The sequence below is a fragment of the Stegastes partitus genome, unplaced genomic scaffold (genome assembly GCF_000690725.1).
Source record: "Stegastes partitus isolate 25-593 unplaced genomic scaffold, Stegastes_partitus-1.0.2 Scaffold430, whole genome shotgun sequence".
In the NCBI taxonomy this organism is placed as follows: Eukaryota; Metazoa; Chordata; class Actinopteri; family Pomacentridae; genus Stegastes; species Stegastes partitus.
Genome location: NW_007578161.1, coordinates 340,797 through 365,764, shown reverse-complemented (window position 1 = coordinate 365,764; position 24,968 = coordinate 340,797). Strand labels below are relative to the sequence as shown.

The following is a 24,968-nucleotide window of genomic DNA, read 5'->3' as shown; positions in this document are numbered from 1 at the left end:
ATGCTGGTCTTACACGCCACATCTCTGAATCCAGAACACCAGCATCACGCCGGTTTGTGTGGTTCAGTGTAAACCAGTAACAGTAGACTAATGTAGTCAGCTGAATTAGAGCGTAATGTGAAAAGGGGCTATTAGGGACAGCAGTAAGGGGCTGGACACTGTCAGGTTGAGGGAGAAAATGTAAAACTCATAAATAGTAAACATGTTAATTTTGGTCTAGACATGGCTCTGTGTGTATGTGCGTGTTTTTACCCAGAAAACTGGGGTTGCTGTTACAGAAAAACCCTAGAATAGATTTTATAACTTCAGTTTTATTTATATTTTTGGACAAAAAAAAAAGTTGTTGGCATCTGGAAGAGTTCCGGTGACTTATAGGCAGCATGTAGTCCTTTACATGTCGATTATTATTGTTATTTGAAGATGAAGGTCAGTTTCTTTCTTAAAATGTTTTCATGTCGCCTTTCTTCCCTTTTTGAGGATTTGTCTGCAGCCACTGACAAATCCTATTTTAACGAGTTTGTTCTGTATTCTCTGAAGGCATTGTGCTCATAGAGGTAACTGTTTGGTAAACTGTGCAGAGAGCATGCTTCAGTTAGGTGAGGTTGATTTGGTAAAAAGCCAGTAAATAATGTGTACTGATAGGAAAGTAGGTTGGCATGCTTCCTCTTTGCTTTAAGTTGTGTTTATTGCATTTGCGGGGAGTCTATATTGCACTGCTTTTATTAATATTTTTGATAACTGCCACTATCTTCGCACATACCTGCACATTTCAGTACCAGAACACATCTTCTGCACTTTACATTTAGTGGCAGCATTACAGCCTTAATTCAACAAAATGTATTGGATTTTGAATAGTGATTAAAATCTTTGCTCCTTCCCTCCGTTTCCCCTTCAGGTATTTCTCACTCCAGGCCACCAACCCTCTGGGCTTCGGCGACTCTGTGCGGATGGAGATAGAGTCAAATATCTGCCGGGAGGGAGGACCACTCCCCGACTGTTTCACCACTCCACTCAGACAGGCCTGGACAACCATGGAGAAGGTCAGATTGTCTTGATAGCCACACAGCAAGGACTCCATAATATTCAGTATGGATTTGCTCCTGCATTACTGCCCTATGTGAGGATATAAAATGTTCAGATGTATAAAATAACACCCAGGAACATAAACGTGTGAGTTGCCCTTTAAAGTATTAATTAGATATTTTAACAAATGATCTGCTTGAACTGTTTTCTGGAATTTATTAGGATCCTCTGTGAACCTTTTGTGTTGTAAGTTCCTGACAAATTGTCCTATTAAACCACTGACAAATGCCCCCTGCCTTAAGTTAATAAAACGAACGCTGATGACTGTTGGTAAGATGTAAAGGTCAGGAAGTAAACCTTTGTGACTCGTGCCCACAAGAATACCAGGCAGCTCATTATTTTCTAACCGAGTTCACCCTGGTTTGCGTTTGTTCAGGTCTACATGCCAGGCTTCCTGTCTAGCAACCTTTACTACAAATACCTGAGTGACCTCATCAATTCGGTGCGGGCGGATGAGTTTGTGAATGTCAGCACTCCAGGTCAGGGCGGGCCCGCGGACAACGACCGCTCAAGTTCAAATGCCAGCGAGGGCTCTCAGACTCAGGTGACCCTCCCCCAACTTTCACCCACATCTCCAGCCCCTGTGGGGACGTTTCTCTGTCTGCTGACATTTAGACCTGTCCTGCATCATTACACGAATAACGAAGATGCTTTTGTTAATGCCAAGGGGTCGTGATCGTCCCCGTTATGTAGTTGTCTTTACAGAAAGAAATGGTCGCTGCTAAACATTCCGTTCATGGTATTTTCACTACAGCAAGGCGCCAAAAAGGCAGTAATCAAGATCCTGAAGAACTTCGACGAGGCGATCACGGTGGACGTTGCCAGTCTGGACCCCGAGTCCTTGTACCAGCGGCCGTACGCTGGGTGAGTGCTTTAACTGTATAATCACAGAAAATCATCACATGAAGTCCTCTTTTTGCAGATTTGCTATTATCTAATTTATATTTTGGTAATTTCCCCTGTTGCCCACATGTTTCACTCCTTTTATGTTCTTTTGATTGCTCAGCTCCCTCAAAGTGTTTCATGAGCTTGCTTTGAAAATTCGAGAGCATCATCTTATTGAAAGACAAAACTTCCGTCTGTCAGATTTATTTTTTCCTCTCGCTGAAGTTATCCACACGCTGACGGCGGTGTTTGAATGTTGTGTGTGTGCATCAGAGGATAAATTCTGTCCCATTTGCTCTCCCTGTCCTCTCAGAAAGATGACGTTTGGGAAGGTGAACGAGCTGGGCCAGTTTATCAGGGAGGCAGAGCCAGAGCCGGATGTGAAGAAATCCAAAGGTACGATACGCTCACGCTTTCCTCCGTCTCTCGCTCTCACTCTGTCGTATTTTATTTTTTTTTATCTCTTTCCTCCTTGCAGTGAAAAACGTCTTCTCTATGCCCATGAATATAAACCTCATCTGGGTGCTTCTATTCTCCCTACAGCTCATAGTCTTCTGAAATATTTAAGTACTTTCCCATTGGAAAAAAAAAACAGCCTTCACCGCTCTTCAGGTCTAACAACAAAAGAAAAATCGTGTCTCCTAAAGTGCTTTTTCTAGGACTAGGAAAAAAAAGACCTATGGGCTGAAACCTAAAGATGGTGACTCTCTGTTGATAAAATATTTTTCACATATTAATAGCAAATTCTGGAAAGGAGCTGAATTCATGAGGATATAAAAATGAACTTAATTTTGGGGGCACTTTACAGAGAAAGTCAGATCAGCCTACGGTTCAGTTTTGAAGCCGTGTTTGTGATTTGTGCTGACCGATTCAGTCTCAAGCACCTCTACCTCTCTTCTTATTCAGGTTCCATGTTTTCTCAAGCCATGAAGAAGTGGGTCCAAGGCAACTCAGATGAGGTGAGGTAGCAAGATGTTCAGTTGTCATAAATGATTCAGTGGTCTGAGGCACAGAGCAGTGTTCTCTCAGTGGCATGTCAGGCCTCCAGAGTGCAGCCAAATGTCTGTCAAGTGCGACTAAACATTTCTATTGGTGCACCTGGCATTTAGCAGCTCTGTCTCTGGGCAGCCTGCTCAGGTCGATAAAATCTCTTGGTTTCACCTTCAGGTAATTAGAACTCCTTATTTTACTCTCTGTTCTGTGCTGAGTGGAGACTAGAGTCTTCTCTGTGCACGGTTGCTTCGTGGTGTCTACTGATGCGTGTGAGGAGTTCATGGAACATCAGTAAATTATGGCGTCTACTAAACGTGGGGTGTTTCTGGGACATCTATAAATTGCCATTCGAGAAAACAACCCTTTCCTTCTTAACTACACGAGCGTCTGCAAGCACATCAGTCGTGTCGCACCGCCCACCACCGCACGCAAATTCTCAGTCTGTGAGAAACACCGAGCGACGATCTGAACGGCAAACGTTTTGCATTTATTGCAAAGGGTGCAGCCGAAGCACGGCTGGGAACGGCGCTTTTGCTGCCAGCGATGATGTTCTAAATGTAAATGAGTAAAACAAGCCCAATGTCTCTGAGAAAGTCGTCGTGTGTCGTGACTGAGCAGCCACCCTCTCTGCAGCGTTTCAGCACCAGGCAGCGACGAACTGCAGCAGCGATGAGTCAGAAGTGATAATAAAACTTAACATAATATAGCTCAAGTCCCACATCACCCTGGTGAAAAAGAACAAAACATCTGTACCTTTATTCCTGTTTACATTCATTTACATAATGTGTTAAGAAATGACCAGTCTGTGTGTGAACTAATAAAAACAAGTGATGCTTATTGTATATTATTCAGAGCTAAAAGATGCTGTGAAAAGGTGCATTGAAATAAAAAAGTTCTGCACAAAAGTGTAACCAGCATGAAAAGTTAGTCTGGAGTCCTGCACGTATTGAAATTCACTGTGTGATGTCAGTGCCTGACTGTTAGAGAATATAAATAGAAATGATTGTTTGTGCTGTAACTCTTGCAATCAAGGCCCAGGAGGAGATGGCGTGGCAGATTGCCAAGATGATTGTCAACGATGTTGTCCACCAGTCAAACCATGACAGCCCCAGCAAGAGCACCAAGGTACAAACGCTCTCTCAGTAATCTGGTGTAGGACGACAACAGATCTTCTGCTAAGTGTCTTCTTTTGTGTGTCTGCAGTTATGACCCCACTGAGGCACCAAAGGACTGTCACTCCCTGCAGACGCTGGCCAAGCCAGTGATAGACTGAACACAGGGTTCATACTGCAACGAACAGCATTACTCTGAGAAAGAACAAGGCATCTCATCACCTCCCCAGCCACCGTGTGTCTGAGTGTGTGTGTGGTAGTGAGCCTGGGCGAGTGATCGGTCACACATGGACTAATAGAAAACTTGAAGTTCATCATTGTTCCAATCTTCCAACTCAGTAACACTATAAAGGTACATCTGTAGTGGCGACAAGTAAAGCCGAGCGCCTGCATCAGACTGGTGAGCGTTACTCCTGAAGAAGGAACATGATACCAGAAGAAAGCCGGACGAAGAAGCAGCAGGATGTTGGTCAGAACTATCACTGCTTTGTCAGTCTTACTGCGGACCTACGGAGGATGTGACAAGGACTGAATTATGCTCACTCCCTCATGACACACCTCCCCACACCTTTGAAAACCATTCCTTGTTTTTACATTGAAATCCTCTCCTAAGGGTCAGCTGCTTTAGGCTCATTGGTTCGGAGCGTTGTACAGTTTTTGCATACGCTTCCCTCAGCCTGCCTGGAGTGGTTCTGTCAGCTGTTCACTGATGTTAGCTGTCCTAACCTTTTGCGTACTGTAGAACATCTAGAAATGTGACAATGAAACAGAAGAAGAGCTCGGGCTGAGTTGGTGGACTGGCTGACCTTCTGTATGAAAACCCCGGCACCTTTACAGAGCGTAGAAGAAATACTCCCTAAATGAACTTAAGTGCTCCAGTTGTGTTGGAAAACTCCAAACTTCTTGTCCTAAATGTTCTATATATATATATATAAATATATATTTAGATTTCTGGTTTACCCCATATATTAATGTTAGTCCTTTTTTATGGTGATCGCTCATTTTTTTTTTACACATCTCTGAAACAGACTTCAGTGATGACCGGACTGTTCAACTGGAAAGTGTGCTCAGTAAATTAAACAGTTTTTTAAATTTCTTTTGAGCCTTACCAAGATGTGGAAGAAAACCAGAAAAGACTCTTGGTACTATGTACCACTAATGTTTTCTGACATGTACGTGTACTTAATCTATAATATATTTAAATTGTGTTTGATTTAAATACATATATTATGAAATGTTTCTGTCTGTCCTCATTGGTTTTTTTTTTCCTTTTGGTGAGATTTAGCTGTGCTGTTGCTATATTATTGTTGTTTCAGTCCACTGCAGGCAGCGTTTTTATACAGATATCATGTTTACAGGCAGATTTATTTTTATTATTTGCAGCATAGTATTATTAAAATGTGGGGGAAAGTGACAAACCCAGTGCCACCACCAGCAGCAGTGGGGTGGACTGTTATCCCCTCTGACCATGTGGGGGCAATGTTGATTGTATTGCTGTGTTGGGGTAAAATAGCGCCGGTGACACAGTGTAGTATTTCTGACAGAATGGGTACGTCTTGTTTTTCTGTTGCTGAGGCTACTCTGGCCTCGGTTACAACAGGTCCAGGGGGATCCACAAATTGTAAACTACAACTCAAAGGGCAACTTCAGCACAGTACACAGCATTTAAAAAAACCTGGAATTCATGTTTACTGGTCTCACTGTTGTTGTTACCTCTCGTGGTGGAAGTCAGACGTTTCAGGAGGGACGCTGGGCTCTTCAGTATTTTTTGAAAACGTGCATTTGTCCCGTCCCCCACCCACCCAATAAAAAAAAACATAAAAGAAGCAGAGGACTTTTATTCTGAATTGTGTTGGCTCAGCAGGGATAATATTAAATGAGATCTACAGGAGAATAAATATTTGAAAGCAACACGGAATGCCTGAGAGCCTCGCTGCAGCGTATGCCATTATATTTTAAATCTTCAGCTGGTGCCTGAATTTTCTGTTTACCTGTACATAAATAAAGACTGCTCCACCTTGATTTGGTGCAGAAAAGGGCATCAATTGATGCATGAAAATTCACCAGAATGCAGCACAATCAGTGTCCTGGCTTCATGTGACCCCCAGTGTTCAAATAAAATTTTCAAAAATATCTGTTTTTATATTCAATGTCATGCAATTGTGTGTATCTGAAGATAACATTTTAAAAATCGGTGTCACGTTGCTGCTTGAAGTGACACCAGCTCATTGGGGTTTGCATACTGAAGGTACCTGCACGTGCAGCGGCGACGCCCACCTTGATACAACGCCGACCTGTGTCCTCGGCTCTGATTGGCTGAGACGTTGCTACAGCAACTGAGGGACACACCTGTGCAACAACTAAAAATCAGCACCGATAATCGCTTTAACTGCGCATGTAGTTGCTCAGAGGCGGTTTGTTTGCAAGGAAATATCATTTACTAGAGATTTAATAAATACTTTAATTGGCTGTGTTTGTCATTGTGGACGTGTGAAGGCTGCAGCAGTGCACATGGTAACAAAGTGGAAGGTGTATGAGGGCAGGTGTCTGCGCCCAGACACCCTCCAGGGCAAGTTACAAAGAGACAACGTGCAAAACACCGTATAGGAGGTGCTGTGCCTTCAAAATAAAAGCATTTGGAGAAGCTGCCAGTCTGAAGCTGGTGCATTCCCCAAATTCACATACAGGAATTTGTGCTGTTTCTTCCAGGGTAATGTTTACACCGACTTATTTAAATGTTCAACTTACTGTATTTTAATGATGTTAACAGGCTGGGATGTAATATATTCCTATCATTTTGTACTATCTGTGAGTAATGCATACATTTAGATCTGAAGAACAGTGAAGCCCGTTTTATTTAAACATATTTGAAATGAATCACATCAGGTTCTCTCGGTGCTCATCCTCATTCACACTGAAGAGTTGTGATGATCCAGTTTGGGATTTAGTGTGACATTTTAAAATGAATGATTAAGTATATTTAAAGGGTGATTTAATATGCCGTAAAGTTTAGGGACTCATATATTAGAACCAAAGAAATGAAATAGCACAACCCTGAGTTTAGGTCCCAAGTGCTAAACACTGAGTCCTACATTTCCCACAGTGCAACCAGTATAGTGTAATTGGAGGACATTCTTAGAGTTATTGTGTCAGATTCTTTCAAAAAAAAAAAAAAAGAGCTCTAAGTGCTTCAGTAGAAGACGACTGAACTTCTCTTTCTGGTTCTTGAGGACATTTCACTTCTCCTTTAAAAAAAATCCATTAAAAAAAAAAAAAAATCAAGGTGTAAATGGTTTGGAATTTCAATTAATCAGCACAGAGATCTTATAAAAAACTGTGACGCCACTTATCAGGTGTTTATAATGCAGTCCTGGGATCTCTCCTTGGACACATGAAGAGTTCGTTTGCAAAAACAGAAAACTCCATTTTTGCAGATTTTCAGAAAACTTTCTTTTGTTGTTGCTTGCTTGAGATAATATCAATCAAACTGAAGTTGAGTGGATCTGACTCAGTAGAAATAGAGATAACTTAAGTTTGATTGATATTGTCTCAGGTAGACAACGAGAAATGGGTTTTCTGAAGGTTTGTGATTATTTGGAGTTATCTGTTTTTGCAAATGAACCCTTCAGATTCACCATCATTACCACCCTGCATCCTCAAGAACCCAAAAGTAGTCCAGACACTTTATGATTATCGTGATGTGGATTACTGAGAATCTATATAGACGTATTTATGTATGTATATATTTTCATAGCCTGAGTCAGAGAAATGTTCATCACAGTAAGTAAACTAATAGTCGCGTAAAAAATAAAAATGCAGTTATCTGCCTTTAATTCTAGTCGTTTTAGATCAGGGGTGCCCAATCCTGGTCCTCGAGAGCCCCTATCCAGCATGTTTTAGATGTTTCTCTCTTCCAACACACCTGATTCAAATGATCAGCTCATCATCAAGCTCTGCAGAAGCCTGATAACGATCATTTGAATCAGGTGTGTTGGAAGAAGGAAACATCTAAAACATGCAGGATAGGGGCACTCGAGGTCCAGGATTGGGCACCTCCTGTTTCAGATGATTCATGGTTTTGCCTCCAGCCTCACCACGCCTCGTCTGACGGGATTTTACTTTGAAAATCTCCCCCAGAACCACCCTCATTAACTTGCGCTCACTTGACGGCGTCCGCACTCGCACTCTCTCCGGGAGGCAAAGTGCGCTGGTTGTCCGTGCAGAGGCAGAGCAAGTCCGGTGGGAGCAGCAGAGAAGAGCCGCTCCTGCAGCAGGTCCAGCCGTGTGTGCGTGTGTTTTGTGGGGTTTTTTGCGGTCTGAGCTGATCTGCGCTCTCCACCTGCGCTGGAATGACAGCTGCGCATCCAAGCTCTGGGTGTGACAAACATACTGAGAGTCAGATTTGGGCATCGCACCAGGCTGAGTGTGGGCGCGGAGGACTTGACTTTACTGGATCAGCGGCTTGTGTTTCCAGACCAGATGTTCTGTGAGGACTTGCTGCGGTCACTTCTTGGGGTTTTTTTTGTTTTGTTTTGTTTTGGGTTTTTCTTTTTTGCTGATGTAGTGCCGCTCAGGAGGCTGAAGTTGGAAGTCTTGAAGGCGTGAGCTCCAAATGCATTCGCTCCTGGGCCGGGAGAAGAAAGAAGAAGAAGCCGGGTTTGGGATCGAGCTGGGTCTGTCTCCGGGCTTTCTGCTGCCCCAAGCTGCCACCATGTTCAGCTGCGTGGGCTGCTTCTGGGTGCTCCTGTCCTCCGCTCTGGTCGCCGTCTGCAGCTTCAGCTTCATCTCTCCCGCCTGGATTGTTAAGGACCAGCTGAGGAACAACAACAACCAGCAGCAGCAGCAGCATCAGCAGCAGCAGCAGCAGCCCCATCACCACATCCACAACAAGGACTCCGTGAGCTTCGGCTTGCTGTGGCACTGCTCGGAGTCTCTGGATCACATGTACGGCTGCTACGCCTTCGGGGAACTGGGCAAATTTGCAGAGATCCCCTCCAGCTCCTGGCAGGTAACTTGCACGCCCATGACTGTCACATGTGGGGCATCAAATCACCTGATTCAAGCACAAAAAATGCTCTTTATTTCATCAAATTAGACCCCATAATGAGTCATTTATGTCACACAACATCTCATTTCCTGCAGAAGTCCATGCAGTTGTTGAGGTTTTTTCAGGTGACAAAAGGTGAAGTGCACATGTGCCACAGTGAACCTCAATGCTCCTCCTTCACACACACACACATTTGGGGATGGTGCAGTGCTTTTCAGTCATAAGAAATGATTCATTGATCAGGAGGTGGTGGTGCTGGGGCATCACACTGAGCAGCATCTGCAGCACAGCACGCCAGACACACATCAAAGCTGCGAAAGTGGCACCAGGTTGGCAGGGTGCTCACCGATCAGGGCGCCCTACCTGCAGGAATTTCAATTTGGCCCGTCTTTGTCAAATTGCTGGTGGGGGTGTGAGTGGGCTTAAGCATCCTGGCATGATGGGAGAGGAGAGGGAGGAGGGGGGGAAGCATTTGATCACATCACTGGTCCAAGTTTTGATAGTAGAAGAGGAAAAAATAAAAGTTTGGAAATGTCTGCTTGAAATCAGATTGTTGCTGGGACAACAGGAAGAAGGCTTGTTAGAGAGAAAAAAAAACAATTGGCCTTGTTAGTCGTCCTGGATCTGGGACGCAAGTAGTGGGGTAATGTCATTACTCACTACAGGCAGGGTGTTTGTGCCCCTCCCTCCCTCCCTCCATCCCTGCAAAACCCTGCATCCCCCCCTCCACCCAAACTAAAAAACCCTACAGTGCACCAGCCACCTCTGGAGTTATGATTTATGTATGAAGGGGAATTAGCATTTGAAAGGGAGATATTAATAAGTGCTGCTTGTGTGATTGTAGCGCAAAGCATCCGCAAAGAGGGAAGGAAAGAATGCAACGCCTGGCTTTTTCTCTTCACAGGGAAGCACAGGTGTTGAAACTGCAGAGGCAGATTGGGATCTCGTCTCATTTATATTCATGCATTAACTTCTACGTGTCCTTTTTTTGCTGGATTTTTGAACGCGTTGCACTGTGTGTTTTTTTTTTTTAAGGCTCATTTGGCTAAAATCAGGAGCCCATTTAGCCAGTTAGCCAGTTGTCAGTGCATTAATTAGTGTCCTCCCAGTCATGAGCTGCTCTCTCAGTGAGGCTGATGGAGCTGCGTCCCAGGCGCTCAGCTACATGTGTTATTACGGCGGTGAACCCGAGCGCACGATCCTGCTCCCACAGCCATTAATAAAGGTGAAGGGGCCATTAAGTTTTCATCAGAGCCACTTTATTACTCCACCACTCCTCGCTGATGTGCGCATCCTTTTGCTGATGCCCTCCATTTTCAGTTTGTCAACACGCAGGAACCTGTGCAGAGCATGCAGGTGTGTGTGTGTGTGTGTGCGCTCTCGAGGTGTCCGCGACGCTCTGCACACACAAAGAAACACGGCCCACCAGCTATTAGTTCCACTCTGTGTTGGTGGTGTAGCAGAAAACTATCAGTGTGCATCTGTCGTCTCCATCAGAGTGGAAGAGCCTTACTCTGAGCTCAAGTCTGAGGAGCCGGGCCGAGCCCTGTGAGGAGAGGGTGAGGGTGGGGGAGGCTCCCTGAGAGGATGGCCTACTTGTGCTGTAGTTTCTGTGGGCTTTTCTGTTGTCGCTCCATGTTGTCAAAAGCTCTCCTTTTGGACGACGCTGCTGAGCTCCAGTGCTGCTGGCGCCGAGGAGCCCAGCGCTGTGGGCCGGAGCCAGGCTGGCAGGGACACACACACACACACACACACACGAGAAGTAAAAGTAGGTGACACAAACTTGTGCTTATCTCACAATATCAGATTTTCAATGTGCAGTTTTCGTGGCCAGCAACTATATCATGGAGTCAGATTTTTAAACTTTATTTATTTTGTTTTTGTCTCTTTCTTGGCAAATTAATTACACTCAAAATTCAAGGAGCGGGATGAGGAGAGTCTGTAACCATCACTGCCCTGTATGTTGTTCACGTGTTGGATGATTAGTGGCACTACATCACCGACATGATACCAGTTCTTCATTTGGTTTATTTTCAGCTACTTTGGCGCAGTGATTCGGTCCCAACTCCAACAATGGAGTGTTTTGAGTTTGCGACGACTGAGTCACGCCTCACGGCAGCTCCATAATGACGGCAGATGTTAGAGCAGAGAAGTCTGACAGAGTAAGAAATCTGAGAAACTGATTCAAACTCATGTCCGCACAATAAAGCGGCAGTACGGGAGGCTCCTGTGTTCTATATTTAGGATGTCATTAAGAGAAAATAATGACATCTGGGAATTTAGAGTAGAGAAAGTCCTTCTAAACCCAGCGACTCCTCCAGTGTCGCATCTCTATACCATCATGTGTAGGCGTGTGAATATATGAAAGGTGTAACTGCATGTCCTGAACACGCTGGATGAAGATCGGACAGATTTACGTGATGTGAAGGCGCTCCTGTCTCTATAGGTGAAGGCTGGTAGAATGTGTGTTGTATTGTTCGCTCCTGTTGTCATTAGTGTCCAGCTACATGGCGTCTTTTGTGTCTTTTTCTGTGCTATAAAAGCCAAACGGCACAACAATAAATCACATGCATTGACAGTATTACACTTCATCCAGTAGCTTTATATGAATGACACACTCTGGCAGATGTAAGACGTTTATATCTGCTGGACTTTTCCAGCAGTTACAGTCAGATGGTGGCTGCAACTAATGATTATTTTCATTAGGCGGGTCTGATATTGTCGTTTTTGTTATTATCTGATATGCCGATATTGTCCAACTCTCAATTTCCGGTTCCGATATCAACCAATACCGATACTGATACTGATTCCGATATCGGTATCGGTATCAGTATCAGTATCAGTATCAGTATCGGTATCTCTTTGTTACTGCTACTTGTTTACATTCTTCACGACGCAGTTTGATGCCGTCGTCATCATTTGTGTGCCAGTAAATGCCGGCGAAATCCAGGCATTATATGATCAGTTTTCATTATAGGAAAAAGAAACGATATTGTCAGATTTTACATTTTTATGCCAATATCGGCCCTATAATATCGGTGGGCTGATATTATCAGACATCCTTAATTTTCATCGTTAAGTAATCAGTCAAATATTTTCCCAATTAATCGATTTGTTTTTTGGTCTATAAAATGTTGATTAGAGTTTCCCAGAGCTCAAGTTAACGTCTTCATATGTCTTGTTTTGGCTACAACTCAAAAAATATTCAGTTTACTGCCACAGAGGAGGAAAAACAGGAAAATATTTAGGTTTAAGAAGCTGGAATCAGAGAGCTTTGACTTAAAAAAAAGCTCAGGTTGATCAATTATCAAAATTAATTAACTTAATAGTTGGCAAGTGATTGATTAATTGTTGCAGCTCTAAGTCAGATATACCAGAGCTTCTAGAAAGATGAGTTTCTCAGTGATAATAGATGAATGTTGAGAGCAGCTCAGTCGTGAACACTGTTGCTCCACAGCAGGAAGGTTCTGTCTTGGGTTCTGCATCTTTTATGTGGAGGTTGCATGTGTGGGCTTTCTCAAGGTGCTCCGGTTCACACCCACGATCCACGAGCATGCACGACAGGTCAGATGACGACTCTGAACTCACTGTAGGTGTGAGCGTGCACGGTTGTCTGTGTCTTTGTGTTAACACGGTGATGGACCGCCAACCCGTCCATCACAGAACCTCTCCAGAGTCAGCTGACAGGCTCCAGCCTCCCGCGACCTTCTACCAGCATGAATGGGTGTCGATGCTCTTCACAAGTGTTTGATTTCAGTTGACCAGCATCACCCTGCACACAATAAACCTGCTACAAAATAAAAGCCTCCTCGACGTGGAGGTTCACCACATGAATTATTCCTTATATTACTTCTGCTGCCTGGTGTGAGATTCCATCAGAGCAGCTGTGCGAGCGTGTTTTTTTTTTTTTTTTGGTCTATACTGTACGAGGCTGCGCAGAAGTCAGCTGAAGTGTGAAAGCGTGTGTGCCGCGGCGGTGCTTTGCCGGGTTGGACGTGTCAGTGGAGGAGGTGTGCTGCGAGCTGCTGTTAGGTAAAGTGTGAAGGAGGAGGAGGGCGCCTGCCAGCAAACATTTTCACCTTAACTTGTTAACAGCTTATGTGCTTCCAGCTGCTTCACAGCACTAAACACTGGAGCTGGATTAGCTCGGCCTCTGTAGTAACCCGCCAACAGTCTGACACACACACACACACACACACACACACAGGCTCACCGCTGTGTGTCTGGGCGAGGAGGTGGTACGTCTGGGTGCTCTTGGATTGAACTGCATGTGTTGTGCTCTCCGCGGCGGGCTTCTCTTACACCAACATGCCCACTGAATGTCAAGGTCGTCTTGTAGCCTAAATGAGCGGTGGCCGAGCTCCAGGAATGCTGATTGGAAAATGCCTGAGTTGGTCCTCATCTTTTGTCTGTGTGTGCAGGAAATGGCAGCATGTCAAAGCTGAGAATCTGGGCTGTGGAAAAAGGCATGTGATTGGCTTCCATTGAAATCCTCTGACACATGAGACAAAACAATCGGCCCATGTTGTCTTCCCCGCATGCCAAGAAGACAAATTGTAGACGTTGCTGGAGATGTTTTACCATGCCTAATTGCCAGCTACCTATGAAGAACACTTACTGGTGCATGCTCGATGCTCATTTCGCCACTCAGTGAGCCAGAACTAGCTTTAAGTAGATAGATAAGTCATTTAATGAAATTCACTTATGATTCCTTTTGTCTGGCTGCTAGACAGCTTTTGTCTTTGGCCTCCTTCATTAATGTCAGAATCTACAAAGGATTACACAGTGGGACAATGTTAACACGTTTGCTGCTATGATGTTAGCGTGTTGGTTGAGTGTGAGGGTGTAGCTTTATATAAAAATACATATCATATTGTAATTTTAGCATTTTGTTGGATGGAGTCTTTATTTTCTGAATAAACTCATTGAACTGGAGGAATATTTAGATCCTGACCAATGCTGGATTTTTGGGACCTACTTTTAGGGAGTAAAAATTCTGACACTGATTTATCTGCACATATATATTTTAAAATCTATACATCTACAAACGGGTAAAGGATCAGGCGTCTTCGTGTGGCGCTCCTTGGCATTGTTCTTCAAGTCTCTGGACTCTCCTGGATGGATGAACACCATTCCTATGAAATATATTCGCTCGTTGGGGGTTTGATGATGATGGAGACTGGAGTCCTGTCTAACGCGTCACTCTGAAATCCCCCATAGGCGCTCAATTATGTTGAAATCCGGGCGACTGTGACAGTTACAGCGTACGATTTCCATCGTTTTCATCAAACCGTTCGGTGACCCCTCGTGTCCTGTGATCCTTCCATTGTCATCCTGGAAAAGATCATTCCCATCAGGATAGGAATGTTTCATCACAGAAGAAAGGTGATCACTTAGAACAGCTCTGTATTGATTTGCAGTGACCCTTCCTTCGCCGTCCCTCTTGTCGTCTTGAGACCAAATCAGAATAAACTGGGCCTGATCAGCATTTTGTACGTACCACAGAGCGTGATTGGAAGTCAACTGCTCAGTTGTACTGTGCAGTGCACTTGTGTTAAAGCACTTATTTTTATTCAGTGTCTCCTCTCATTTATTTCTTTTTTTTTTTTGCTCTATGTTTTGTCGGCGACCTCGTTGTTGTCGGCTGTTATTGTTTTTTTTTCTTTTTTGTTGTTGTTGCTCTGATGAACTTTTTTCGCTGATTGTTTTCTATCATTAGCTTTTTTTTTTCTTTTTTTGTTGTTGCTGTTTTTTCGCTGCTTTTTTTTCTTTGGTGGTGGTGTTCTTTATTTTAAATTTTTTTTAATTTTTTTTTCTTTTTTTTTGTTATTAAGGAGGCTTTTTTGTTTTATTTTGTGTTATTTTTTTCTTTTTTCTCGTTTCTTAGTGCTTCTTTTTCTTTGTTGTTTGGTGTGATTAAATATTGACTTTGGTTTTTTCTGTTATCGGTTATCTGCGATATCTGAATTTTTGATATTGGTATCGGCCAGAAATTTTAATATCGTTCATCACTACTTTTCTTTCATTTAATTTGTCACCCATCTTCTATACACACTGAAAAGTGAAAATAACAGGATCACAGGACTTTGCAGCACTGTATTTCACAATCTAGTAATCAGATTACTCTTACTCCCTCCCACAGACTGCTCATCTGTACTCTGCTACATGTGCTGCAGACACTCCTCAGTCACACTATGTGATGACAACAGTTAGAAATTTCTTTCTCGGCTTTATCATCTAAAAAACAAAATAAAACATCATCTTGGTGCGTATCAGACAACGTACGGTGTTTGCTGATACTGTTGCCGTTGTTATAGCTCAGTATGATATTGGTTGGGTTGTAGGAATATCATACATACATGCAGTAAAGCAAAACCCGAGTGTGCTGCTGAAACATGTTCCCTGCTTGTGTTACACTGCAGAAGGTAATGAAGCGAAACAAATGAAGGCTTCAGTTTAGCCGCAACGTAAACTAAAACTACATCATGTAGCGACTGAAGGAAAGTTTCAACTACAAAACAGAAAGAGATGAAATATAACTCTTGTTTTTACTTAGAATTTACGTTATATATTTTACCTTTACTCGTGTTGTATTAATGTAAAAACCTTTGCCATAAATGTGCCTCTACTGGGGTACATTTAAGCTCAGTACCATTTAAAACACATCTGAAGAAGGACAACGAGAATACTTTCTGCTTCATCAACTTTTATGTTTTTTTATGTGTTCTGAGTCTGACAAGGTTTTAAATTGAGATTAAACACATTCTGTTATTGTGACATATAACCGCCACCCGCATTGATTTTTGCGCCGTCTCTGAAAAGAGCCTTGTTTGACGCCTGTCCTTTTAGTCTTTTGAAATCATAAAGATCACATCCAGTCAATAACATTTTCTTTGAGCGTGTTTTGAAGGCTCTACCTTTAACTTCCAAACAGAATAAAAAATAAAAAAAACAACCCTTTTTGTTCGAGCTACAGTGATGCTCGTCAGCTCAGAATATTCTCCCGTTCAGTGACAGCTTGATTACACTAAATTGAACAATTACTGCCATATTGTTTTGTGTTTTTTTTTCTTCTCCCAACACTGTATAACTTGAATCCTGAAAAATCAATTAAACTGTGGTTGAAATGTCAGCAGCATATGTTTAACCGTGAAGTGATGTGTGGCATGATGCTGAGCGGGTTCAGGCGGGGACCGATTCACCGGCAGCCTAATAACAGACTGATGGACAAGGTCTGCTCTTTATCTCTCTGAACAACACGAGAGAGAAATGAAAGGTCTTCACTCTCGAGTTGGCCTCCACCACAGGGGCCATGAGGTCCAATAGCACACGTACACACATGCTCCCGAGGGACTCCAGCATATCCCCGGCTGCCTTCTGACAAACACGCCGGCTCAACGGACTAGCAGAGGGCTGTGAAATCTCCGGCCGGCAGAAAGCTCGTCATTTCGAGCTTGATGCAGGCTCCGGTTGCTCCTTAGATTTACTGTAGCAGTAAAGCTTCTCTCTGCCTCTTATAGGCTCTCTGCTTTAATGCTAATGGGGAACCTCTGTGGTGAAAGCCATTTGTGTGGAAGTGTGTCTGCCTGTTATGAATGATGTTATGGGGTCTAATGCACATGTTGTATTCCTGCGCTACCCCGTGGGGAGTCCACGCCGGCCGGGTTTGCACGAGAGACAAAAGGCGGACTTGTCTGGCTGCTTTTTCCTGCCGACCTCATTCTGTTTAGAGCTTCACGCGGCGGTCTTTCCACGGAGGCAACACACACACACACACACGAGCACGATTAGACAACTCAAAGTGATGTGCTGCACACGCACATGCCGCTTTCTACGCATGCATGTAGGGAGATGAAAAGAGGCAGCTGCGGAAAAAAAAAAAGAAAAAAATTCTCTCACGCATCAGAGTGTGATCAAAAGAGACATTGATGTGATGTACAGTGGCTGTCCATGTCAGCACTGATGCAGTAATTAGGGGTTCGGGGAGGGATGGCCGAGGGACATTAGGGAGCAGAGTGAAAGAGAAGAGACCCAGAGAGTTGCTTCAATAAAATCCTCCTGTTGTTGAAACTAGGCTGAAACAAGCCACTCAAAGGCAGCAAATCGCCCCCGTCCACCGCACAAAGGAGCCATCATCACGCTAATAAACCGAACTTCCTTTCAGCTCGTATCATAAAAGAAATCATACCTGTAATGTTGCAGCTGGCGGCTCCGGCCCGTTTCCCTCGCTGACCTTTAGCACGGCACTCTTGTTCTCGGCGCACTTACCTGCGAACGGCGAGGAATAAGCAAAGAGTGCAGCGTGGACGAGAGGAGATAGAGCGAGCAGGAGAGGTCAAGAGTCATGTTTTACTAGCGTCTCTTCCGCCGAGTTGTTTTTCAGGTGGCTGGTCCAGAGTCCATCATCTCCGTGCCCGGCGGTGGCCTGAAAGAGCAGCTGCTGCTTTATGAGACAAACACATCCTTGGCTCCAGGCTTGGCCCAAATATAAATTAGTGGTGTTTTGTATTTGGTTGTCTGCTCACCTTGAGTTATTCCAGGTACATGAATGGACTCGTTGCAAAAAAAAAGAAAAGAAAAAATAACAGAGTGGAGAGAAGGAGCTGGAAGTGGAAGTAGAGATAGATGTTTGGTCCTTTGACAGCAAGTCTTGCGTGAAATGTGGTGTGCTGACTTATTATCATACAGCGCATGTTTACTTCAAGGCCCGCGTTTGACTGGTGACAAAATTAATGGTAGGCGGTGTGTATACAGAGGAGCGTTTTACAGTGATAGATTTGGGGATGAATGAGCCATTTGGAAGGCGTCCTGATTCTCATTTTTACTCCCTCACAGGCCACAGTGTGCTTTTTTTCCTTCTCCCTCTAAACTAAAAAATCATTCCAAACTCCCGTTACGCTCACACAATGCAATTTGACAACACAATCTGTTGGCTGAGATAATGGTTTAGAGGTTTTTAATGGTGCGCTGATATGTCAGGCTAATATTTATCTTCTATATCAGAGTATTGTCTGATTCTAATAGAAGGTGTTTGTGGAATTTGTCAGCGCTTTGCTGGTCGTCCAGAGCTCGATGTGTTGTTTGAGCGCTGACATCGCCATGTGCAAATATCAGGAGGTAATAGTCATGGGGCAGTGTGAGTATGAAGCAATGCAAATGACTCAAACACACTGAGTTATAACTTTTTTTGTGGCTTAAGGTTTGGCAAATGTCCTGGATGCAGACAAACATTAAGGTTTAGGGTGTTGTTGTGTATATTAATCCATATACAAGCTCACTAATGTCATTAAAAGTAACAGCTTCAGTCTAACAACTAAAAGAAACAAACTCGGTTCTCATTTACCTCAACTAATCTACAAGAGAAGTCTATCTGATTAACCCTTACATACTGTTTTTATGCCTTCACAGTATGGTTTGGGTCAGAATTGGTCCTTATATTCTAAAGATTTCCCGTCAAGATTTCCCTCATAGTAGGTGTCTATACCACATTTTAAACTAGAGATTTATTTATAATGTCTAAATATCCAGTGTCATATGAATAAATGTAAATAAAAAAATACACATAAAACATGGCCTGTACAGTTTCACAGTTTCAAGATGCCCTAAAACCACCATTTTCCTTGATTTGACCCAAACACTCAATGGATACAAGTCAGATTTGACCTGAAATAGCCTCAGTGTACAAAAGTACCTCCATCCATCCATCCATCCATCCATCCATTATCTATACACCACTTAATCCTCACTAGGGTCACGGGGGGCTGGAGTCTATCCCAGCTGACTCACAGTGAAGGGAGGAGACACCCTGGACAGGTTGCCAATTAACCTCAACATGTTTTTGGACTGTGTGGGAAGAAGCCAGAGAACCCGGAGAGAACCCACACTGCACCGGGAAGCGAACGGTGACCTTCTAGCTGCGAGGCAACGATGCTAACCACCGCTCCACCTTGCAGCCCCACAAAAGTACAACATTTTAAAATATTTTCATTTTTGTGTATTTTGGGTCACTTCAGTAAAACTCATCAAATTTCAGGGTTAAAGAACGACATTAAGGGTATTTTTTTACTGCTGTCAAATGTCAAAACTAGTCAAATTTGACCTTAAACAGTATGTAAGGGTTATAAACCATTTTCTTTGATTTAAGTTCTTTAGAAAAACTCGCAAGGCACAAAGTTTGTTGATATGCAAGCTTCACATGTGCACAGCAAAATGAGCGAGAAACAGGAAAGAAGCATTAAAAAAGAAGATTTGGCTGCAAAAAAAGAACTGCATGTCAGTTATAGAATGTACAATTAATGGAATAATTATCAGGATTTTGGCTTCCTATGATTAACATGTGCAGCTCATACAAAACAGCCCATGTATATAAGATCACAAGGTTTTCAAATCGAGTAAATCTGACTTTAGATCGCACTTTTTAATTCCTTTTAAAATAGCTTTAGGTCTCAAAGCTGTCTGCAGTAACTGAGTGGACACTAGAGGCTTCTCCGTGCACAGCTAGCTCCCACCATCACCTGCATGTGAAGCCTTCAGGGGACGTTGGTGAAGCGTAGATAAGCAGATGTTTAGCATTCGACCACAGGTAGAATGACGGCAGGTAGTCTTTCAGCAGAGTCTTGCCACTACATGTGGTAAAACAATGAGTATTTAAGTCAGCGCCGCAGAGCTCTGTGTGACGAGTGCAAAGTCAGATCTGACTGCCATCCAAAGGAAAAATCTGTTTCGGATGCCTTTGCCAGCGTCGCACCATATGAGGAGGCTTCCAAATGGCTTTTTCTGAAATTACTGTTTATTTTTTGATGCAGATACACTCCTCTACAAAATTGGGCCCAATCATTCCAGAATGATTCATTCTTGCCAAATAGAGTTTTTCATGTCGTGTAATGAAAGTTACTACAAAATGTTATTGTAAAATATATTGCAGAAATTGTGTTAAAAGTTGAGTTTGCATGTTGATTTTTTTTCAATCGGAGCAGCTGGTTTTCTTTTCTGTCTGTGGAAATGAGCAATTTTGCATAAAAAAGCACATTTAAGTTTTCTTATTCGTATTATTTAGATATTTTATGGCAATGATTAAATTCTCTTATAATGAGGAAGTGCTGTAGCAGGCAGGAGCCGCTATCGAAGCTCCTCGTCGCTGCTGCCTTAAAGGATGCTCTGACATTTGAGGGCTTCTGCTCATCAGAAGCCTTTTTTTTTTTTTTTCCAACAACAGCCAAATTGACAGAATCCATCTTCCGACATCCATTTCTGGTCTGGATTTAAATTCACGGCAGCATACGGTGGCTCACGTGTGTTTTCATTTTTGCATATTAGAGCGTCCTTGAACACACTAACCAGTAGGTACGCTCGCCCGTCTCGGGGAAAGTTCCAGCTCTCCGCAAGTTAATTTCCACGCCGTTCTGAGTGGAATTTAAACTGACGTCTGCCTGGGAGGTAGGAAATCAATTTAGGAGGTGGCTTCGGAAAATTTGTGGCAGTAATGTTAACGACGGCAAGTTTGCGGCTCATCGGATTCCGTTCACGTCGTCGGTACAGTTTGTGACCGCGAGGCTCCGTCGACGTGGTCCTTTAAACTCTCGGTATTATTCATGTGTTATTGTTTTTACTGGTTTGTCTCATGCTTTTAAAAGACATAGCGATCATTCGGCGGCCGGTTTTGCCCGTAGCTGCCTGCGTTTTATTCCAGCACACATTACGGAGGTCAGCGTCCTATTCAAGGACACTTTGACTGGTGTAGGTGGAGACTGACCCACCGACTCTGCTGCCCGAGCTCCAGCCGCCCACTCAGTGTTTTTCCACATGATTAAAAAAAACAGAATTATGGGAAACCTTGCACAGCTGACATAGGAACTGATACAGCTGTGGAGGAGCTGTCCAGTCTACTCTGAATTTAGTCACAAACTCGGTGTAAGATTTTGGTGCTTTTAGGGGGGCAGGGTGTCGACGGGGCAAGAGGTCAGCGCCGCACACAAGACGGGAATTACAAGTACAGAGGAACAGCTGTCCAGATGATGGATAGAACAGGTGGCTCGGGGGGGGGAGAGATGAGGAGGAGAGAGGGGGGAACATGTTGATCTGCATTTTATACCCATCTCGGTGAAATAGAGAGGAAATCCGTCTGGGCGGGAAGGAGAAGGATTTATGATCTCATCAGCCTTGATGGATGGATGCTCCCTGCAGTGTATGATCGTTTTCGGCCGCTTCTTGTATCAGTTATTTGATATTCTCAAAGCGGTAGACACAGCAAAAAAAACGCTCGCCGCGATGATGTGCACCTCGGAAGACACCGGTGGTCGAAAAATGCGATGCACTCTACCGGCAGGCAGGGAGTGTTTATTCAAACATTGGCTGAATTCCCAGCAGCAGCAGCAAACATGTCGACACTGTGAGTGTTTATCTCTCCTATGAATTATACTCTTTGCTTTGGTGATATTTAAGAGCCTCTGATCAGCAGTTCCCAGGTAGACGAGGCGAGCTGTCTGACTGATAGGCGACGGGGAGGGATGGGGCAGCAGCACGGAGCGCCGTTTCCTTCGCGGGTGGAGGGGGGATCGTGCTGAGTCAGCGGGCTCCGGGAGGCCGCCGTCCATTTGTTAAGCGGCCTGTCACTTCCACTGCCTTCACTGTGGATCCTGCGGGTACTTTATGTATTGATTTAACAGGGAGCCTTTCTCCATTTTTTAACATAAATGATGGCTCACTTGGCTCGATGCAGAGGAGCCGCGGTCGTAGCGGCGCGAGCCGGCCTCCATCAGTAGTCAAAGCACAGGGGTCGCAGGAAAAAGAGCTCAGGGTAACAAGAAAAACACTCTAATACGGTAAATCTTCCGCCGCCTCATTCTGAAAGCCGACATCCTGCAGAGAGAAAGAGTCTTTTAAGAGGAGAATATACTGGCTTGATGGCATCGACTATATTTTTGTGATTTTTCTCTGTTCCGATACAGTCTTACTGCTCCAATTTCACTCCCAAATTCCTGCAAGATCAAAACACAAAGCTCCTGGGATCCAGCTCCACTCCCAAACATAACTTCTCTGTTGAATGCCGTGCAGCTTCAGAGATGAAAATCCACAAGTCCCATGCGCGTGTAGACTTATTCAGAGTTGTGTAAAGGAAAATATTACCGGATTTCAGCTTCAGAAGCTCCTCGGCTGTTTAGACGTGTCAGATATTTAAAAATTAGCTATTAGTTGGGAAATAAATTCCCTCAAACGAGTAATGGGGGTCAGAAAAATGCCCCCTGGTGTGCAGAAGAAGAAGAAGAGTTCTAATAAGATTTTCTGATGTTTAACTAGTGGAGGCAAATACTTTCCTCCTCACAGAAAACTATGCAGAAAAGCAGCTTTCAAACATTTATTACAGCTCACTTCGCTTAATACAAGTGCCCTTACTTGGCCAGTAAAACCAGCTGAAAAAGACAGAGGGATACCCCTCAATAAAAAGTTAATTTCCTGCTCAGCAACTCTCTCTGACACTGCTGTGCTAATGTGCAGCTCCACAGGCGGCGGCAGAATGAAGCGAAAAGACGAGCACAGCAGCGCCTTGTAGGAAATCTCCTCTGAAACTCATAAAAGAAAGCAGATGTATAATAAAGTAAATTGGATGCAAGTCTGTTTGAACGCAGCGTAACATCTCTGACAGAAGATTTTACATTTTAAGGCTGTGTGTGATTATAAATGTGACCCCTCCAAGGCCTCAAGAAAAGAGATTTTTGTGTTTACTCCCATCAACGGGTAAATTAGTGAGGATTTAATAAGCATTATTCATGTAAAATATCCTTATAATCTCATTCTGAAACACCGGAACACCTCTGTTCGTCTTTTAATGTATCCAGCAGAGTTAATATAGTAAATGCTTAAAGCTCAGCTCACGTCTCATTTATTAGTGTTCGCCCTGCGAGGCACAGCACATTACAAAACCCAGATTAATTAGTGACCTGCTGCGTAATGACAAACTGTCATCATTCAAGATGAAGTGGCTCAGTAGCATGTTGTTGTCCAGTTGCATCATTCTCCCCCTGAGTCTCTCTAAGCCAGACTCGGTGCTCTTTAACATGCAGCAGATGCTCTCGCTGCCACGAGGATGATACTTTATTAGACTGACGCAACCACACTCCAGACCTGGCAACAGACTTTATTTATTAGCCCTGTGGAAATCTACTTTCGTCTTGATTTGTGAGAAAAAGATGATTCCTGACATATTTAAAAAAAATAGACACACAGAGCTCCATACTGAGATAATACATTAGAAATGTGATTGCTGCTTTGCCTCTCAAACTGAAGACGCTAATTTAGTTAATATTGCCCGGTAGGTAGGTGTTCAGTTTTTTTGGGGTCAGGGAGTTTGCTGTAATGTAAGTGTAGCGTGGACTGGTCTGACTCGCTGATGAAATGAAGCAGAGTGGTGGGTGCAGATATGGTAGCATTTCCAGTTGCTACAGTAGAGTATGCATGAATTATGAAATGTGCACTTGGGACCAGCGGTAGTGCAGATCATGCATAAATGCAAGAGCAAGCTGGGCTTGTGTGAGTTTTTTTGAGGGTGTGAGTGTGCGAGAGGTTCGCTGAAGGACGGCCTCCGCTCCAGCCCACACGCTCTCCTAAACTTCTCCGTTACAGGTGGAGGAGGCTGCACCGTGTGGAGTTTATCCACATGCTGACTGACTGTTTAAACTCAGGGAAGGTTCGCATTTAATCAAACGCATATCTGCAGTATGTATAAATATTACATCCAAATTATGAAGAAGTGGAGAGTGAATTAGTTCCTTTTTTTCTGCAAACTCACGCGTCTCCTGGGAGCAGTCATCCAGCTCAAACTGGATTGTTGAAAGCAGCTCGCTCTTTAGAAGATGCTCTCCTCCACAAATCACTGATTAAATCATTTTCATAATCTTTTCAGACACTCATCTCAGCCTTTCAAACTGCAGCGTGTGATGATTCAGTTTATTAATCCTAACATTTCCATAATGTAATAAGCCGGTGTGTTTTTCTGAGCAAACAGATCGAAGCCCTGCTGTTTAAAAGTGGCTTAACTAATCCAGGATAAACTGATCCTGTTAGTCCTCCTACAGCTAATTTAATTACTTCAGTGCAGTTAGAGGATTGATGAGTTCATCTCAGATAAAGTTAAGGGTGCTACTAGTTTGTAGGAAAGGCAGCACAGTCAGAGTCAGAATCGTGATCAGCACTGAGTGGCGGAGCAGGTGTGTTAGCCAGTATGCATAAATGTGGTTGGATTGTGTGTGCTGTTCAAGAATAGGAGGATTTAATTGCACGGCCTAACTTTGACCAATATACCAATATTACTTATCATTAATTAATCAGTCCAGTTTAACCCATTAAGACCTAAGGCATGCTCTAAACACAAACATATGTAGCATCAGGTCCTAGAAGGTTAAAATAAATAATTGATTTAATTCACATGAATACAGTCTGTACTTGTTGCCCAAACAGAATCATACATTTTACTGCTTTAATGATAAAACCTCATGATCTTATGGTTAAAAGTCACAAACTGCAGTTCCTTGAATGTCCACTTGAGGTCGGACCAAAAGCCGCTTAGTCCCCATAGACCTCCATGTTAAAATGTCCATCTGTACAGCAGGAAAAAAACATGTTTACAACCTGGTGTAAAAAATGCTTTTGGTCTCTATCGCTAAGTTCCCAGTTCATGACGGCTGTATTGGGGGTGAAATGTTACGTAACTCTCTTGTTTACATTCTGTTGAGGCTTAGAGTTTGAGTGACAGGTGGGTGCTGCCACAGAACAAGTCCATGGCTAAGAAACGTTTGCATGTCAGCTCCACACACACTTGACCTCTTTGCTCATTTTTGTATTTGCTGGGAGTT

General features: G+C 43.5%; 2 protein-coding genes across 2 annotated transcripts in view; both read left to right on the top strand.

Moving 5' to 3' along the window:
* The window catches only part of akap10 (A kinase (PRKA) anchor protein 10), a 15,313-nt gene extending 9,414 nt beyond the window's left edge, over positions 1–5,899 (top strand). The window contains exons 9-15 of the mRNA XM_008286084.1: positions 896–1,040; positions 1,460–1,627; positions 1,838–1,947; positions 2,282–2,364; positions 2,875–2,927; positions 3,994–4,086; positions 4,165–5,899. Of these exons, the coding sequence (XP_008284306.1) occupies positions 896–1,040; positions 1,460–1,627; positions 1,838–1,947; positions 2,282–2,364; positions 2,875–2,927; positions 3,994–4,086; positions 4,165–4,170 (658 nt within the window). The 3' untranslated portion in view covers positions 4,171–5,899. The remainder of the gene's footprint in view (positions 1–895; positions 1,041–1,459; positions 1,628–1,837; positions 1,948–2,281; positions 2,365–2,874; positions 2,928–3,993; positions 4,087–4,164) is intronic.
* A 2,786-nt stretch (positions 5,900–8,685) lies between these two features.
* The window catches only part of lhfpl7 (LHFPL tetraspan subfamily member 7), a 134,015-nt gene continuing 117,732 nt past the window's right edge, over positions 8,686–24,968 (top strand). Inside the window, exon 1 of the mRNA XM_008286079.1 lies at positions 8,686–9,081. Within this exon, the coding sequence (XP_008284301.1) occupies positions 8,686–9,081 (396 nt within the window). The remainder of the gene's footprint in view (positions 9,082–24,968) is intronic.